The sequence below is a fragment of the Hyperoodon ampullatus genome, assembly GCF_949752795.1.
Source record: "Hyperoodon ampullatus genome assembly, chromosome: 17".
Classification (NCBI taxonomy): domain Eukaryota; kingdom Metazoa; phylum Chordata; class Mammalia; order Artiodactyla; family Ziphiidae; genus Hyperoodon; species Hyperoodon ampullatus.
Genome location: NC_136930.1, coordinates 41,050,413 through 41,068,640, shown reverse-complemented (window position 1 = coordinate 41,068,640; position 18,228 = coordinate 41,050,413). Strand labels below are relative to the sequence as shown.

General features: G+C 45.4%; 1 protein-coding gene across 1 annotated transcript in view; it reads right to left on the bottom strand.

Moving 5' to 3' along the window:
* The window catches only part of MATN2 (matrilin 2), a 154,307-nt gene extending 137,979 nt beyond the window's left edge, over positions 1 to 16,328 (bottom strand). Inside the window, exons 1-2 of the mRNA XM_079722824.1 lie at positions 16,199 to 16,328; positions 1,506 to 1,647 (exon numbers count right to left, since the gene is read on the bottom strand). Of these exons, the coding sequence (XP_079578950.1) occupies positions 1,506 to 1,647 (142 nt within the window). The 5' untranslated portion in view covers positions 16,199 to 16,328. The remainder of the gene's footprint in view (positions 1 to 1,505; positions 1,648 to 16,198) is intronic.
* Positions 16,329 to 18,228: the final 1,900 nt, after the last annotated feature.

Sequence of the window (18,228 nt, the reverse complement as noted above, 5' to 3'; positions counted from 1 at the left end):
AGCTCAGGGTGAAGGAGAGGGCAGTGAATGCTGACAACTAGGGGACGCCCCGTGGGGGGGGAGGGGGTATGAGAGTGTGTGAGTGTGTGTTTGTGTGCATGTGTGTGTACAAGTATGTGTCGGAGGTGGGGAGAGAAGAGAGAGAGAGAGAGGCAGGGGGTGGGGATGGGCCTACACATCTCCACCACTTCTGTCTTTCTAGACAGAGAGATAGATGATAGATACATAGATACATAGATAGATGGTAGATACATAGATAGATAGATGACAGATAGATAGATAGATAGATATGTTTATCATATGATGGTATTGTTTATCATCTTGAAATTTATTTTTTTAAAAACCCTTTAATCAGCGTACTAAATATCCCCCAGTCCTTTCCACATTTGCAGAAGTCCTATGTTTATGTCACTGGAAAAAGATTCTCAAGAGACTAAAGACATGGAGGGCCCAGCATCATGGAGTCATTGTTTAGGTTAACACCGTAAAGGTTCTGACCTCTCAAAACAGAGCTTTTGGTTCCTCTGGTCTCTAACTGTCATTTCGGATGCTGAGGTGACCAGGCACTGGGCAGTTCTCTCCGTGGCCTTCACAGGGGGGTGAGATTTTAGGGGGTACAAATATAAAACAGTTTTGGAGAACAACTTCATGGAATGATGGTTGTGGTAAAGCTTTCATTCACTGCATACCTATAATTTACATATATTAATTATCTTGCTTTCTCCTCACAAAAATATTCCAAGATCAGCATTAACATTCCCATTTTATGGATGAGGAAACTGAACCTCGGAGAGGTCATGTTGCCTAAGTGTACACACTTGGTCAGTACCAGAGCCAGGTCTATGCCAAAACCCACCATCCTTCCACTGGCCAGCCTTCCTGTTACCCCCGCATCCTAGGCTTTCCAGAGCCCATGTTTAGAACCAGGCCCATACATCTATATTCTGTGTGTTTTCAGGACCTTTCCTTCCTCTTGGAGAAAGAAAAGAATTCACCTGAAGAAAACACGTTCACTGGGTGAGCCTAATAGACCTCTAACATTTTCCATTTCTAATATGTTGATCCCACCTCTCTTTCGTGCCAGCTCCCACCTTCCCCAAACCCGCCTGCTCTTCTTCCCATGCTGCCAGGCAGGGAAGCATTATTAACACAGATTAGCCAGACAAATCCAATAAAAAATTCTCATAACCTCCTTGTCCAGGTAAGTCCAACCAGGACTTTTTCAGATGAAAACTCGTGCCCTTGCTTATTGGAGAAAAGTCATGAGCTTCAGATTAAATGAAAAGCTTTGCAATAGAAGAGGTTTAATTTCATTTGAAAACCCGTGTACAACCACATTCTCAACTCAGGACGCACTCATTGCCAATGAGATGCTCTCTCCCCCAGCACGCCCAACACGGGACCCAGGGCTGGGAGAGCTGTCCCGACGGACACCCATCCCCTGGTCTGGAGGTCCACCCTCGACCACCTCTTCGTACTTCTGTAGGTGGAGCCCCGTCACTCACCCAGGAGGGCCGTCTGAGGGTGGGTCCGAGCATGTCTCCCTCTGGAGATGGACCTGGAAGGAGGCCACTCCCTGGCCTCAGCGGGGAGGAGGAGGATCTGTCCGAGGATCAGCAGAAAGCAGCCCAGCAGCATCTTTTCCATCTTCAAGAAGAGAAAGAGGGGCAAGGCTGTGACAAACACAATGCGAGAAGAGGGCTGGGTGAGGTTTCTGGGTCTCCCTGAATGGTAGGTGCTGCAGACTCGCCCCCCGCCTTTCCCCAGATCAGACAGGCCACTTGTACTGAAAATTCCATTTGTGTGTATGACCCTCAGACCCACTGGTAGGTTCTTGGATACTCTGAGCAGGGCATGCATAGTTGGAATTTTTTGTCACTTTGGTCACTGTAAGACTGAATGGAAAACTTGGGGGAAAAAAGTCGACCCTGGAGTTTCTTTTCAGTCAAGTTCATTATTAATTATTCATAGTCACATTCTATATCTTGCATTTGAAAAAGGAAAAACTACATCTGAGGATTCCAAGTAACAATATTTTCTTAGTCTAATAATAGTGGATGGTACAAATTAATATATATATGTTTCCCAAGGAATACATATACGGTTGCATAAGTTAGCATGACTTAGCCTCCCAGCCTCCCTGCCTTCCACACACATGTATTAAGAGGGAACGTGGTGCAGTGTTTTTAAGGGCTTGGACCCTGGCACCAGACCGCCTGGCTTTGAAGTGTTCTGGCTCTGACACTTGCTAACTGTGTGTGACCTTGGGCAACCTGCTTAAACTCCGCATGCCATGTGGGAATATGGTTAATTGGGTGACTTAATCCATGTAACAAAAGCATTCAGGATAGTGTCTGGCACACATGGGGAGGTGAGGACAAGCAAACAAGCAACAGCGTTAGGGGACCAGAGAAGAATAGGATCAAACGCAACGTTGAGCACAAAGCTCTCAGATGCAGAAAGAATTTTGACTCTTGAGTTGAGTTTCAGATATCCGCAGGGGTGAGGGAGTTTCAACCAGAGTAGCACACTCTTGACCAGACTTTACCCATTTTCTGTACTGGTCCCGGAGAGTAGCTGGTGTGAAGGCTCTGGAGGAAAGATTCTGGGCAGGGAAGCGACATGGTCAGATCCAGGGTTTCCCGGGATGGCCAATCTCAGTGCTTCACTTGGGACGAGAAAGGTACTTTCCACATGGTGAATGATGTTGACTGTTCTGCCTGGCAAACCCTCATGGAGAAGGCAATATCCTGGGACTAGGTTTAAACGTATTTTTCTTCTAGTTTCTATGTGGGTGTCATAGCAATTTATTAATTTATACAAATTAGTGAGGAGGAGGGAATATTTATGGAGGAAGAACATTTAAGGAAGATCATCTGCCTGTAAAGTCTTTACTAAATCCTCATCCTGTGCTTGGCAATTTCACCCAATTGATTTCATTCAATCTTCATACTTATCTTGCATAAATCAGAATTATTATTTCTGCTTTTTAGAGATGAGGAAACTGAGGCTCAGAGAAGTTTAGTAACTTGACCTAGGTCACCCAGCTAAAGTAAGTAGCAAAGTAAGGATTCAAACCCAGGGTAAGAGGCTAATTTGCCGATTCACTGATTATCAGAAAACTTGATTAGCTGCAAGTCAAGTCCCCAGAAGGCAATTCATGAAAGGCCATAGCTGTTTCACCATCAGAGGTGGAAACAGGGCAGGGCAGGGGCAGGGACCACTTCCTAAAACATGAAAAAATAATACTCAATAATTCAGTGAACTGTTTGCTCAGCAAACTGCTTTCAGAAATTGACCTGGAGATGAACCCAGGCCTGTCGACCTTCAAAGTCCACAGTTTTTCACACTTGCTGTGTTGATTTAGCTCACTCTTCACTATGCATTAAAATTCTATTAAAAATAGCAGATGTTTATTCAGCACTTACTATGTGTCAGGCACTTGCCCAAGTGCTTTAAATTTATTAAGTCATTTAATTCTTACAGTAACTAGAGAAGTTCAATAATTTGCCCAAGGGTATGCAGCTGATAAAGGCGTGAAGCTCCAGAGAGTTGCTAGTTCAGTACAGATAACTACTGCCCACCCCTTATAAACAAATTAAACTCTTTACTAATTGGACGGTTCCCTATTCATAGCTTAATCTGTGAGATTCCTTTTTAGAAAAGGAAGAAAAAAGATTTTGCCTCTTTCTCTTATCTTAAACCTACTGTTTACTGTCAAGTTTCCTTGGTATTTATCACATTTTATGTGACATTCTAAGTGTGTTATGTCATTTATATGTGATTTACTATTTTAATGATGTTCTCCTTCCTCTCATCTGAGCAAATACAAAGTCCACGTTTATTTCTTTTAAAATGTATACAACATGCTCTGAAGGCGCACGTCCATCCTGACACATCTGCAATAAATCCAAACATTTAGAGCATGATGTGGTGGATAATTATCATTTTCAAAAAACAAATACCACTTCATGTGGCTTGGGTTTACTGTGGATTTCAAGAAATGTTTGCATTTTCAAGTCACCATGGCTAACCAAAAGGCCCTGAAGATAGGTGAGGGATAGGAAGTTAAAAATAAACAGAAATAAACACTTCTAGCTGTCTAACCCTGAGAAGGTTACTTTCCCTCTCTCTGCCTCAGTTTCCTCATCTTTAAACTGGGGATAATGAAGAAACCTCGTTGTATGAATTAAATCAGCTCATATATATGTAAAGCACATAGAACACTGCCTGACACATAGTAAGTGCTCAAGAAGCGATAGCTACTTATTATTATCATCCTTATGCAATCAAACCAATTAATATAAAGTACACATTGCTAATTTTTGTCATACTGAGCCATTTAATGTACCTTATATTAACTTTGATGCTTTCTTATGACTACTCTAATAAAACAATGACACACAAATCCATAATTTAAAAATACATGTTAGTATCTAAAAGTATTTAAAACTCTCTTTTTCAGAATGAAATAATGCCACTTGCAGCAACATGAATGGACCTAGAGATTATCATACTAAGTGAAGTAAGTCAGAAAGAGAAAGACAAATACCATATGATATCACTTATATGTGGAATTTAAGATATGACACAAATGAACTTATCTACAAAACAGAAACAGACTCACAGGCATAGAGAATAGACTTGTGGTTGCCGAGGGAGAGGAGGGATGGATTGGGAGTTTGGGATTAGCAGATGTAAACTATTATATGTAGAATGGATAAACAACAAGGTCCTACTATAGCACGGGAACTATATTCAATATCCTGTGATAAACCATAATGGAAAAGAATATGAAAAAGAATGTATGTATATGTATAACTGAATCACTTTGTGTAAAGTACAAATTAACACAATATTGTAAGTCAACTGTACTTCAATAAAATATTTTTCTTTAAATGTTCTTTTTTCAAAATGCAATGGCAAAGCAAGTCACAGTCTGGTAGAAAAGATTTACAAAACATTGTCTGATATATCATTTATCTCCAGACAGAAACTCTTATAACTCAACACAAAGACAAACAACCTACTTGAAAATGTGCAAAATATTTGAACACTCACATTGCCAAAGAAGACATTCAGCTAACAAATAAACATATGAGAAGATGTTCAACATTCTTAGTCATTAGAAAAACGCAAATTAAAAATCACAATGACATTCCATGACAAATCCACTAGCATAACAAAAATTAAAAAGACTGATATAACCAAGTATTGGCGAAGATGTGGAAAACTGGAATCCTAATACATTGCTGGTAAGAATGCAAAATGGTATAGCCACTTAGGGAAACAATTTAGCAGTTTCTCATACAGTTAAACATACACTTCCCGAATGAGACAGCACAGGGTGACCAACTGGTCTGGTTTGCCTAGAATTGCCTGTGTTTTTGCACTGAAAGTTCTTCATCCCAGAAAACTCAGTCCTGGGCAAACTGGGCAAACCAGCAACCTAGATATTTACCCAGAAGCTATAAAAACACACCCACACAAAGACTTACACTCAGATGCTCATAGAAGCTTTCTTTGTAAAAGCTGAAAACTGGGAACAACGCAAATGTCCATATATTAACGAACAGATAAATAAATTGTGGTACATCCATACAATGGACTACTATTCAGCAGTTAAAGGAAGGATGTAATGGGTGAATCTCAAAATAATTAGGCTGAGTGAAAGCAGCCAGACACAAAAAGAATACATCCTGAACAGTTCTATTTATATGACATTCAACAAAGGGCAAAACTCCATGACAGAAAGATCAGTGGTTCCAGGGGGTGGGATGGGAGAAGATGGTCAGCTACAAAGGGGCAGGAGGGGAATTTCGGGGGTGATGGAAATGCTTACATCATGATTATGGTGGAAGTTACATGGCTCTATACACTTGTCAGATCTCATCAAATTATACACTTAAAAGTGATAAATTTTATTGTTTTAAGTTTGACTTCAAAAAAGCTGTTTAATAGAAACTAAAAGAATGGGGAAAAGGATACTGTATACAAGTCAACATAAAACCAGCATGGCAATATTCATATCAGACAAGAGAGGCTTTTTTAAAACAAATGCAATGGCAGTGAAACAAGAAAAAAATAAGTCAGTACACGTAGCCCACATTAATCATTGTTTCTCAGGGGGGCATTTACAGCTTCTAGCATTTGAAGAACAGGAGCCAGAGCCAGTTCCAACTGGAAAACAAAAAGATGTTTGAGAAACAGTTCCTTTCACATATGGATAGGCATATGAGAAGAATTGTTCTGCTGAGAAATAGAGGTTAATTCAATCAGAACAGATTCCATGAAGCATTTGGGGGCATGGAAAGAATATTTTTAAAACAACTAAACAGCTTTGACTTTTGTTCTAGCAATTTTTCTCCTCTCCATGAGACAATGAGTCTTTTCATTTAGCTTTACTAAGAGGGTGGGGCAGAGAGAGAAGGAGATTGTTCTAAGCATCACTGTTTCAAGTAAATCGACAGACGCGTGGCATCCCATCAGAGCCAACACTATGTGCTGTGGGCCTTGAGAGGAGAGGCCTGGCTCTGTCACAACATGCTGCGACCTCAGTTAGGTGACTGAACTCTCTGGGCTTTAACTAGTCAGCCAGGAAATGAGAGGCGTGGTCTGGAAGCAGCGTTTCTCAGCCTAAACCAGACCACAGGCCCAGGACAGGGGCCCAGGACAGGATAGGGGCCCAGGACAGGACAACGCCGCTCCCCTGAGGAAGATGGGCATGACACCCTCTTCTTGCCCCTGCACAAGAAGACAAGGGAGCTAAGGCACTAATATTTTTCTAAGTGCCTACTATGGGCCAGGCAGTGAGCTGGGCACTTGTATATTGTTATCTCATTTGGTCCTACAGTCATTCTGTGAGGTGGACGAGGTCCCAATTTCATGGGAGGAACACCGGCGGCCACAGATAGAAAGACACTCTCCAAGGTCTCAGAGCTAGTTAAGTGACAAAGCCAAGACTCTAGCCCCGCCACCTCTCAGGCAGCCAGCCTACTTGCTAAAAAAGAGATGTTGAGTCCCCTCTCCAATTCTGAAAGTTCTTAGACATCATATTCAAGAGTTTTTTCCCTCAAAGGCCATTCCATTGGCACACCAAGTGTGCATACTAACTACTCTGTGTTCAGTGAGAACCAGTTACACAGGGCTGGGGCCGCAGCAGCCCCAGAAGCCTTCCTTCCTGTCTCCCACCTCAGACCAGAATCCCCAGCTCCCACAGGGCCGGCAAATGGAGCCCAACCTCCGTTTAGATGTTGACATTTAGATGTTGACTTGATGTTGGCTTTCTGTGACTTTCACCCAGTGGTCAAGGCCTGCTTGCCAGCCCACAGCCTTTCCAGATACAGACTCAAGTCCTTTCATGGTCAAGGTAACTCCATCTGCTCCGGTACCCGGACTGGAAACTCGGCCTCAGCTTCCATGTCTCCCTTGCGTCACCATCACATTCATGGGTGCACAAGCCCTCGCTTTCCCGCCTCTGCTGGCTCCCTGCTCCAGCCCTCCTGACGGTTCCTGCCACTGCAGCAATGCTCCAGTCTATTTCTCACCCAGACTTCTCCAGAAGCTTTGGAACTGCTCTTCCTGCCTTGGGTCCTGTCCCTTCCCTGCTCAGAACCCACCTATGGCCTTACTGTGTAACATTCATGTTCAAGGCCCTCCATGACAGACCACTGCCCGCCCTACAACCATGGCAGTCCCACGTGCACCCCAGCCCCTCTACCGGTGCCAAAAGCATTCAGATTCTTGTCCTAGGTGGGTGCCTTCATCCATGCTGGTCCCTTGGCCTGGTCTACCTTCTGTATTATTCAAAAACGCATTCATTCCTAAAGGCTCAAGTCATACTCTCTAAAATGTTCTCTGATTTTCAGCAAGGATTGACTTTTCTAGGCACCCCGACAACGGGTTTGTTGTCTGCTCTAGCACTGGGTTTTTTGTTTGTTTGTTTTTGTTTTTTGGCCACGCTGCACAGCTTGTGGGATCTTAGTTCCCTGACCAGGGATCGAACCCACGCCACCGCAGTAAAAGCACAGAGTCCTAACCACTGGACCTCCAGGGAATTCCCTAGCACTGTTTCTTTTTCTTGTTTCCATATCTGTCTCCCTGCCTAGACTCTGAACTGTTCCTTGAAACCACACCCATGTGCTAGATGCTGAATTTCATAACTAAAGTTTTAGAAAATAGGCAAATGTTGAATAAACACATTTATTGATCAACAAAAGATCAGTAAATGTTGAATCTAATTGGCCCTAGTTCTGCACCTGACAACTGCCAAGGCCGAGCCCAGGTCTTCGTCTACATACTCTGTTTGCCTTAATGCGGGCAACCCCAATGGCTCTCTCCTATGATGGGAGGAGCCTCTGCCCCAGATTTCTTGGCCTTGAATATACAATTTTTAAATGATATAGATGAAATATCTAGTTATAATAATTAAAGTATCCATTTAGTCATACATGCATATTCAAAACATTCAAAATTAAAAAATACATATTCATTTAGAAATAATGTTTTATTCATTAAAAATGTTTCAGGAAACAGTGTTTTCTCTCTTTCATGTCATAAAACAGTTTTCAAATGCTTGCCTCTCTAACATCTGTATTTCATCAACGCTAAAGATGTTTTTGTTTTCTGACATCTTTACTTCTAGGTTGTCTGAGATACAGCACTTTCTGAATCTATATATGATGCTGTCACTGGAAATTTTATCTCAGACCACCAGTTCCCACTTATGTAACATGAGAACAGTTGTTGGGTTTTTTAATATGTCCTGGAGGCATAAATTCACCGTCTCTGCAACTTACTCATTCACTGTGTTGCTCTTAAAGTATCGTATCCAGTGTCATCCAGCCCTTGCAATTGTGAAACTGTGCCCAGAAGAATAATGACTAAATTTGGGTTGATTTTTCTTTTACTGTTTTGGTCATTGACTTCTACATGCATTCAAAATCAGCACACTGATTGAGGACATTTCAAGCTAACTAACGTGTCTTCCCCAAATAGTACTTTGTTCAACATATTTCACAGAGTTCCACATACTCTGAGAGACTTTGCAAGGACTCACATATACAGCAATTTCCTCTTTTCCAAGGAATCATTTTCTGGGGAAAAAAAACCCCTCACCTCATATTTTGGAACATATGGTCATTCCTACCTTACCTTTTCTCCCTTCCATTCAATCAAGCACCATGTTCTACCACGTGATGTCTCGCATGCCTTCTCCCTTTTCCATCCATCCCAAGGTCACAGCCCTAGTCTTGCCCCTTATTCATATTGGAGAGACTACAAAGGTCCTGGCAGACACTGCTGGCTGCCCCCCAATATCCTCCCCTCCTTCTTTAGTAATAGAACCCTCACTTTTTAACTGGACACGTAATGGGGCTGGAATAAAGACCAAGATGCCCAGTCTTCCCTTCTTCCCTAGCAGGTGACTACATGGGGGTTGGGGGGATGGAAGTGGATGCGGCGAGTACAACTTCAGAGACGTGTCCATAAAGGAGGGGTGGGGGGATGAGCACCTTGCTTTGTCCTTCCTGCTGGCTGGAAACCCAGCAGTCATTTTGAACCACGAGGCACCATGAAAATGGAAGTCATGCTGCATGGTAAAAGTGACGGGGCACAAAACTGTGGGTCCCCTACCCCATGCTCACTTTGGACACGCTGCCTCCAGGCTTCTAGACAGAAATAAACTTCCTTCTTCAAGTCACTGTCATTTCTGTTTTTTGTATAACTTGGAGTTGAACATAATCTTAATTAATTGACTATTTCTAAGTCTCTCCTATTGACTCCATCTGGCACCAGCTGAATTCAATCTTCCCAACATAATACCATGCTTATCATGTGCCTGCTCAAAAACGATCAGTGACTTCTACATACCAAGCCGATAAAATCCAGATTGCTGGGCTTCCCTGGTGGCGCAGTGGTTGAGAGTCTGCCTGCCGATGCAGGGGACGCGGGTTCGTGCCCCGGTCTGGGAAGATCCCACATGCCCCGGGGCGGCTGGGCCTGTGAGCCATGGCCGCTGAGCCTGCGCATCCGGAGCCTGTGCTCCGCAACGGGAGGGGCCGCAGCAGTGAGAGGCCCGCGTACCGCAAAAAAAAAAAAAAAAAAATCCGGATTCCTTAGCTTAGGGCTCAAAGTCCCATAATCTGGCCCTGTCTTACAATGTTAACCTCAGAAACACCCCCATCCATTCCACCAACACACACACACACACACACACACACACACACACATTAACCCTCCGTTCCAGCCCAGTAGCTCCATACAATGTCTCTTACTCGCCGCTGGTTGGATTGAGTTTAGGACAACGGAGATACAGGGAGGGAATCACTCCCTTTCAAATTGAAGTGTGAATGGAAACAACCTTAACAAGAGAACAGATACACTGTGGTGGGGCTATTATACAACCATAGAAACGAGTGAATTACCACTTGGTGCAATATCATCATAAACTTACAAACATAATATTGAAGAAAATAAAATTCAAAATGGACAAAATGAATCTACAGTCTTAGGAATCGGGATAGTGGTTACACTTGAGGTGTCAGTGCACAGAAGGAGGTGTGAGGGGGCATTATGGGGTACTGGGAATGTTCTGCTGATTACTCAGGATGCTGACTACACATTCATGAACAATAATCCAGCTACACGCCAGATTTGTGCACCTTTCTATATGTATGCTTCAGTTAAAAATTTACTTAAAAAACAGGCAAACTCAGTTAGAAGAGCAGTGACCTTCAGGGGGAGGTGATAATTAATTGGGTAATTGTGGGCACAAAGGGGGGGCTTCTGGGGTCCCGATCTGGGAGATGGTCACGTGAGAGTGTTCATTTTGCAAAAGATCCATTGCACTGTTCCCTTATGGTTTGTGCATCTTTTTACATGTTCTTTTGATTAAAAATTTACTTAACAAGTGAAGTGTGCAGTGCTACTCCTGCCACCCTTGCTCTCTGATCATGCCATGGACAAAGGGATTCAGGGAGAGATGTGAGCTGCAGCAGAGATTTTAGAGAGAGGCTAATGGGTATTCTCTCTTGAGTGGGCTATTGTGCACATTCTGGAAGAGGTGTTAATAAGAATGAGGGTGCACAGCTGGTCCTGACCTGGAACTCCTTCTCAAGCCCTGGGGTGGGCAAAAATAATGTCCCTTCAAAGATGTCCATGTCCTAATCCCCAGAATCTGTGGATATGTTACGTTACACAGCAAAGGGGAATTACAGTTGCTAATCAGCTGACTTTAAAAATAGGGAGATGCCCTACATCAACTATACTTCAATTAAAAAATAGAAAAAAATAGGGAGAGCATCCTGAATATCCAGGTGAGCCCAACACAATCACCAGGGTCCTTAAAAACAGAAGAGTGAGGCAGCATGAGAAGGACTCAGCCTGACATTGCTGGCTTTGAAGATGGAAGGAGGCGACAAGCCAAGCAATAAGGGAAGATTCTAGAAGCTGAAAAAGGCAAGGAAATGGATTCTCCCCTAAAGCCTCCAGAAGGAACAATTCACCCAGTAAGAACCATTTCAGACTTTTGATTTCCAGAAACATAAGATAATAGACTTTTTAAAAACTGAAGTATAGTTTACAATGTTGTGTGAGTTTCAAGTGTATAGCAAAGTGATTCAGTTATACATATATATATTATATAGAATATATATATTCTCTTTCAGATTCTTTTCCATTATAGGTTATTACTAAATATCGAGTGTAGTTCCCTGTGCTACATAGTAGGTCCTTGTTGTCTACCTATTTTATATGTAGTCGTGTGTATATGTTAACCCCGAACTCCTAATTTATCTCTCCCCCCGCACCCACTATCCCCTTTGGCAACCATAAGTTTATTTTCTTTCTGTGAGTCTATTTCTGTTTTGTAAATCAGTTCATTTGTATCATTTTTTGAGATTCCACATGTAAGTGATATCATACGATATTTGTCTTTCTCTGTCTGACTTAATATGATAATGTCTAGGTCTATCCATGATGCTGAAAATGGCATTATTTCATTCTTTTTTATAGCTAGGTAATTATCCATTGTACATATATACCACATCTTTATCCATTCATCTGTGGATGGATGGATAGGTTGCTTCCGATAAACTTGTCTTATGTCACTAAGTTTGTGGTAACTTGTTACAGCAGCAATGGGAAACTAATACAGACATTGTCTGGAAATTTCAGAGAGGTGGTAATTTTATTAGAGGAGATCTTAGGGATGGGGGCATTCTTTGTATTTCAATGGAAATGGAGAAGGAGAAGGAGCTAGAAAAAATCAGCAAACACTGTTGATGGGGAAAAGGAGACGATTCTGAGGGGCTAGTGTTAAAAGTTGAGGGTTTGTCAAAGAAAGGGAGAAACTGTGAAAGTAGCAACTTCAGAACTGAGTTTGAAGCAACCCAGGGCTCACAAAAGATTTGACCCATAGTCTTGACCCCTGTGGTCTTGAGCTTCTCATCTTTAAGACAAGTGAAAACAAACTCACCTAACTGGGAAGGTGCAAGGATAAGCCCTCAACAGAAGTGAGATAAAATCCTTTGATTGGGATTTCTCTGGTGGTCTAGTGGTAAAGAATCCGCTTTCCAATGCAGAGGATGCAGGTTCAATCCCTGGTCAGGGAACTAAGATCCCACATGCCACGGGGCAACTAAGCCCGCGTGCCACAACTACTGAGCTCGCACGCCACAACTACAGAGCCAGCACACCCTGGAGCCTGCGTGCCACCACTAGAGAGAGAAAACCCACATGCCACAACTAGAGAGAAGCCTGAACCCACAAGGAAAGATCCCGCATGCCTCAACGAAGATCCTGCGTGCTGCAACTAAGACCCGACGCAGCCAAAAATAAATAAATAAATATTTTTTAAAAATCCTTTGCTTTATATCATTTTCTCTAATAATAACTATTTATTAGGCAGAATAATGCCCCCAAGGATGTCTAGGACCTAATCATCCCAGAATCTGTGAATATGTTGCCTTTGTGGAAAAAAGGAATTTGCAGATGTGATTTTAAGCTAAGGATATTGAGAAGGAGAAATTAGCCTGGATCATCCAGGTGGGCCCAACGTAATCACAAGGGTCTTTATAAAAGAGAGAAGAAGGGGGGAAGGAGAAGAAGGGGGGAGAAGGGGGAAGGAAGAGAAGAACTGGAAGCTTCTATGCTTCGAAGATGGAAGAAAAGACCAGGAGCCAAGAAACATAGGCACCTTTCAGAAGCCAGAAAAGGCAAGGGAACAGATTTCCCCCTAGAGCCTCCAGAAGGAACACAGCCTTGTCGACACCTTGATGTTAGCCCAGTGAGACCTATTTCAGACTTCTGACCTCCAGAACTGAAGGACAATAAATTTGTGTTGTTTTAAGCACGAAATTTGCAGTCATTTGTTACAGCAGCAATAAGAAACTAGTACAATAACCTAAAATAGCAGTGGGGTATTCCAATGGGGATGGAGCCACGGTCTCCAACAGTAAAGTTTTCTCTGACAATACTCTAAAAAGAATTTTCGAAAAATGTTAGCTAGTCCACCTGCTCAGCCACTGACTTTACATGCAGATAGTTCAGTAAAAATCTTATTTTCAATCAACTCACTCCGAGCACTGGCAGATTAATTCACATTAATTATCTCATTTAACCCTTATAACAACACTATGACATAGATCATATCATCCCCATTTAATGGATGATATAACTGAGGCTCAGATAATAATAACAATAAGTATAGGTAATAAATATTGAGCACTTACACTGAGTTAGGCATTATACTAAGCACTTCATGTATGTTAACTAATTTAATTCTCCCAACAATTCTATTCCCATTTACAGATGAGAAAATTGAGGCAGGGAGTCTAAGTAATGTTCCAAAATCCTTGCAGGTAATGAGTGGCAGGGCTGAGACTGGAACCCAGGTCCCTCAGGTGCCAAGATCAGGGTCGTACTCCCACAACCTCTCATCACTGTCAGCATCATTACCACCAATTATTGATAACAGCCGAGGCCTCTGGGATGGAGCCCAGCCCCGCCTTTCTTTCTGAGTCTCTTTCAGGGTCCTACCAGGTAAGGCAGTGGTGGCTGTCTAACGAGCCACGTGGAAGGGTGTAAAGATGACCTCACGGCTAGAGCTCCAAGTGGCAACTGGTCCCTTGGAAGGGCTTCCCTGGCACTGTTTATTAGCAACAGCAATGATAGCCTCCACTCCATGCTTGGCATTTCAGCCTCCCTCTTCCTCTGACCCTCCTGACTTATTCCCACATGTACATTAAACAGGGGTGCCCTCCTGAGCTTCCCTAAAGACAGGGAGTCCCAGGAAAGGGCTCTCTTAAACACACATGCTAAAAACCAGAGGGGAGCCAGTCCCGGCCCAGGGGTAGCATTCGAGGCTCTGGCTCACTTGGCTGGTCTCAAACTCAGCTGCTCACCCCTGAGTCCCACCATGTTGCTTCTCACCTCCCACCCAGCTTCACACCCAACACCCTGCAGGCCAGCGTTTACACTGGCACTCCCTCTTTGCCCCAGGCAGAGCTGATTCTAGGAAAACTGTGGGATTTCTCTGTAGAACCTTCAGTGATCCTCTTATTCCTGTCTACCTTTCAAGGAGAAATCTTCTATTTCCTTTTCTTTAAATCTTGGGCCTCATTTCAACTACCTCTTGCTGAACAGATATATGGTGATGCTGGTAAGAGCTTAGAGCATGACAGCCATCTGAGGGTGTCTCAGAAGTGGACGCTGGTACCTCCAGCCAGTGAGCTCAGGCCTCAGCGCCTCCAGCTTGCCAGGGCCTGGACTCCTGAGCCCGGAACCCTGGATCTGTAGAAAAGAGACGCCTGGCAACACAGAGGTCTGACTGAATTCTATTGGCAGGACTAAAAGTTTGGGCAGATAGGAAAACAGAAGGTGAAAAGCCAACAAATATCTACCTGCATTCTCAACAGGGGCTTCTAAGGGACCAAGCTTCAGGGGCTGAGAGGAAACTTTCCAGACCATAAACCAGGGAACAGCAATATGGTTTTCTGAGGCTGGGAGAAACAGGCAGGGAGAACCGTGTAGGATGCACTCCTGAATGGAAAACTCCAGTTAAATACATGTAGATCATCTGCCACCCTCACGTACCCACAGAGGGCCCACCTTCCTGACTTGGAGAGGAAGTGGCTGCTTGTAGGAACGCCTTGCTTTTCTGGAGAGACAGGTGATGGAGCTAATCACCAATCTTAAAATGCCTGGAACTGTTCTAAGGACTTGAATTTAATCCTCACAGCCCTTTAGGTACTATCAACCCCATTGGACAGATGAAGAAAGTGAGGCATAGAGCAGTTGGGTAACTCCAAAGTTGCCAACCTGTAAGCTTCACTCACAGCCGGGGTCTGAACCTAAGCAAGCCAACCCCAGAGTCTCTGGTCTTGACCATGCCCCTCCCCCACCCCCGCAGCGGGAAACCAATTAAACGCACTTGGTGCAGATGCAGCCCAGCTCCCTGATTTACGACGATTTGGGACTTGGTCAACTGGGTTTGTTCCGGGCGGGAGTGTGTGTTCCCGAGGAGCTACCTTCCTGGGCGTCCAGTCCAGGAGACCTTAACGAGACAGGGTCCCCATTTTTCTGTCCTCTCTCCGAACTGCCCTCGGGGTTTCTAGCAACTACCACAAAACGCCCTCCCCTTTCCTTCCTTTCTCCGCAATGTAGGGAAGCTGGAGCTTTAGCTGTCCTAGAGAACCAAGAACAAAATGCAGATGACACGGGCATTAAAATACCAGCCGACCGAGGCGGGGAGTCGGAATCGATCCGCTGGCCAGCTGAACAGCAATCACACCGCATCCCCGCTCAACAAGTCTCCCTTTCCCGGGGTCGGTGGAGGCCAGGTCTGGGCGGCCCCGCGGCGGGGCACAGCGCCCCCACGGGGCACTGCGGGGTGGCTGCCGCGCGCTGCGCCGGGCTCAGGGAGCTCGCGGAGCTCGCCCGGCCAGGGCGGCCCAACTGGCCCCGGCCGGGGGTCCCGCAGCGCCGCCCTCCCTCTCGCCCTCTGCCCCGAGGGGTCGGGAGCCAGGGGCCCGGGGCGTCCGGCGGGAGAGGCCGCGCGGGGCCGCACGGGCCGGGGCGCGGGCCTTTGGGCGCGCCCGCGTGCGTGGGTGCCCAAGCTCTGCCTGTCTGTCCGTCTGTCTGTCTGCGCCTCGGGGCTGCGGGGCCAGGCAGGGCCCCGGGGAGAGCGCGCCCCGCTCACCTGCAGCCACCGCCGGCGCCTGGGAAGCGAGACAGGGGCGCAGCCTCCCGGGTCTTCGTCGCTGGCCTCCTCGCCGCTCCGAGAGCCACGGCTCTCCTCGGGAATCGCTCGTGGGAGCCGAGGAAGAAGCCCGAGGTGCTGCAGCTGTCTCCTCTTTCGCCGCTTCCTCCGAGTCCCATCCCAGAGCGCTCCGCTCGCTCGCTGGCTGCCTGGGCGGCTCTGGGCCAGCGCCGGCAGGCGGCGGGGGAGGCGGCGCCGCGGAGGGTGGGGAGCGGGCCGGCGGGAGGAGGGGTGTACTGTTTGGGGATGGGGCAGGAGCGGAGAGGGATAGGCCGCGAGGACCGCCCCACCCTGCAGGCAGCCCCGGGAGCTGGGCACCCTGGCCGCGCGCCCTGCCTGCTGCCACCTCGCTCTGAGGGGTCCGTCCCCAGGCCCAGGCGGGGATCGGACTCCAGGGGTCTGGAGCCGCACGCAGGCTCAGAAAAACAAGGAGTTTTGGGGTCTTGGAGTGGGGTGGGGAGCGGAGGAGAGCATCTCCTGGAGGGAGAAAGGCATGATGGGGGTCCTGTTTCCTGAACTGGGGGTCATGATCTACAGGAGGAGACCATCGGTGACGGTGATGAAGAAGAAAGTGGTTAGAATTGGGCTAATTGGTGACAAGTGCCAGGAGCTCTCTTGGCAGTGCCCAGAACACCGGTGCCAGTTCATATTAACAGAGCGTCCACTGGCCAGAGACCAGGCCCCTGGGTGGGGACGGGACTAAGGATGCCAGGACGGAAAGGAAACAAGGTTCCTACCCTGAAGGAGCAGAGAAAGTCTAGTCCAGGCAAGACTTTTGAAATTATGGGCAAAGATGTTTGCAATTTTGTAAAGCGGGGGAACGTGCCCTGAGAGGTCCCCAAGGGAACTTTGGAGGGATGTGAAAGCCAGGATTGGTCAGTGGCAGGGAAAGGGCTGGGGAATGCCACTCTACCAGCTCTCCCTGCTCCTGGGCAGCTGGGGGTGAGTGGGGTCTTTACAACAGGCTAGGACATCTCCTAATAATTGCTCCAAAATTCCAACCCCAAACCATTAACCCAACCACTCAGTTCAGGTTTTAACAAGCTATGGGGGAGAGGCAGCAGAACTAACACGTTTCAAAATGTCTGGTGCCAGAATCTGATCATTTAAGTCCTCCTGGCTGCCTTTACTCCAAACCGTTGTCACTCCTATTTGATGATAGAGTTGGTTTCTGGAATATGAGTAAAAACCTTGTACAAAATCAATTTTTTCAGGAAAGCTCCAGGTGGGTAATTAAAATCCTAGCCATAAGGCAAGGGGTCAACATACTCAAGCCATCGGGCAACTCAGTGGTATCCTAAGGCCAAGAAAGAATCTTGGATTCATGTTCCCTTACCCTGCACCTTAGGCCCACTGGGCACTCTTGGCTGCCTGCACTGATCAGAAATAGTTTCTTTGTATGTCTTTGGGAGGAGGTAGGTGGAAGTCAGAAAGCAGAGGAAAGTCTTCAGGAAATGTTTGGTCTCTGAAGTCTTGGATCCCACAAATGAAAATTCTTCCCGAGTCTGGGCCAGTGAAAATCCCCTAGGAGCTGGGGAAGTTAAGTTACAGTTTATGGAAACTTACAGTTTAAATGTGTTGCCTTATTTCAAGACACCAGTATGATCCAGTAATTTAACCAGGAAAACAATAGTAATTCCGAAATCCTCACAAATTTTAGTGAATTGTAATTTAGTAGTAACAGATTTCAGTGATTCTGGTGTATGCCAACTAAGATGGATGTTTTTGCCCAGGGAGTTCTATCAGAATTCTTCAGAAGAGGAAATTTCTGTACAAAGCATGCCTGCGGCCAAGTCAAATAGGTCAGTGAGTTGTTCACCTCGTGGAATGATCTTCAGGTCTGCTGGGGAAAAAAAAAAAGAAGAAGAAGCAAAAGCGAGTTCAGTATCCTGAAATATCAAGTAAGAAAAAACAACGGCTTAGTTTCCCAGTTACCTTTAGGGTGAATGCAAGTTGATAATAAAAAAGGC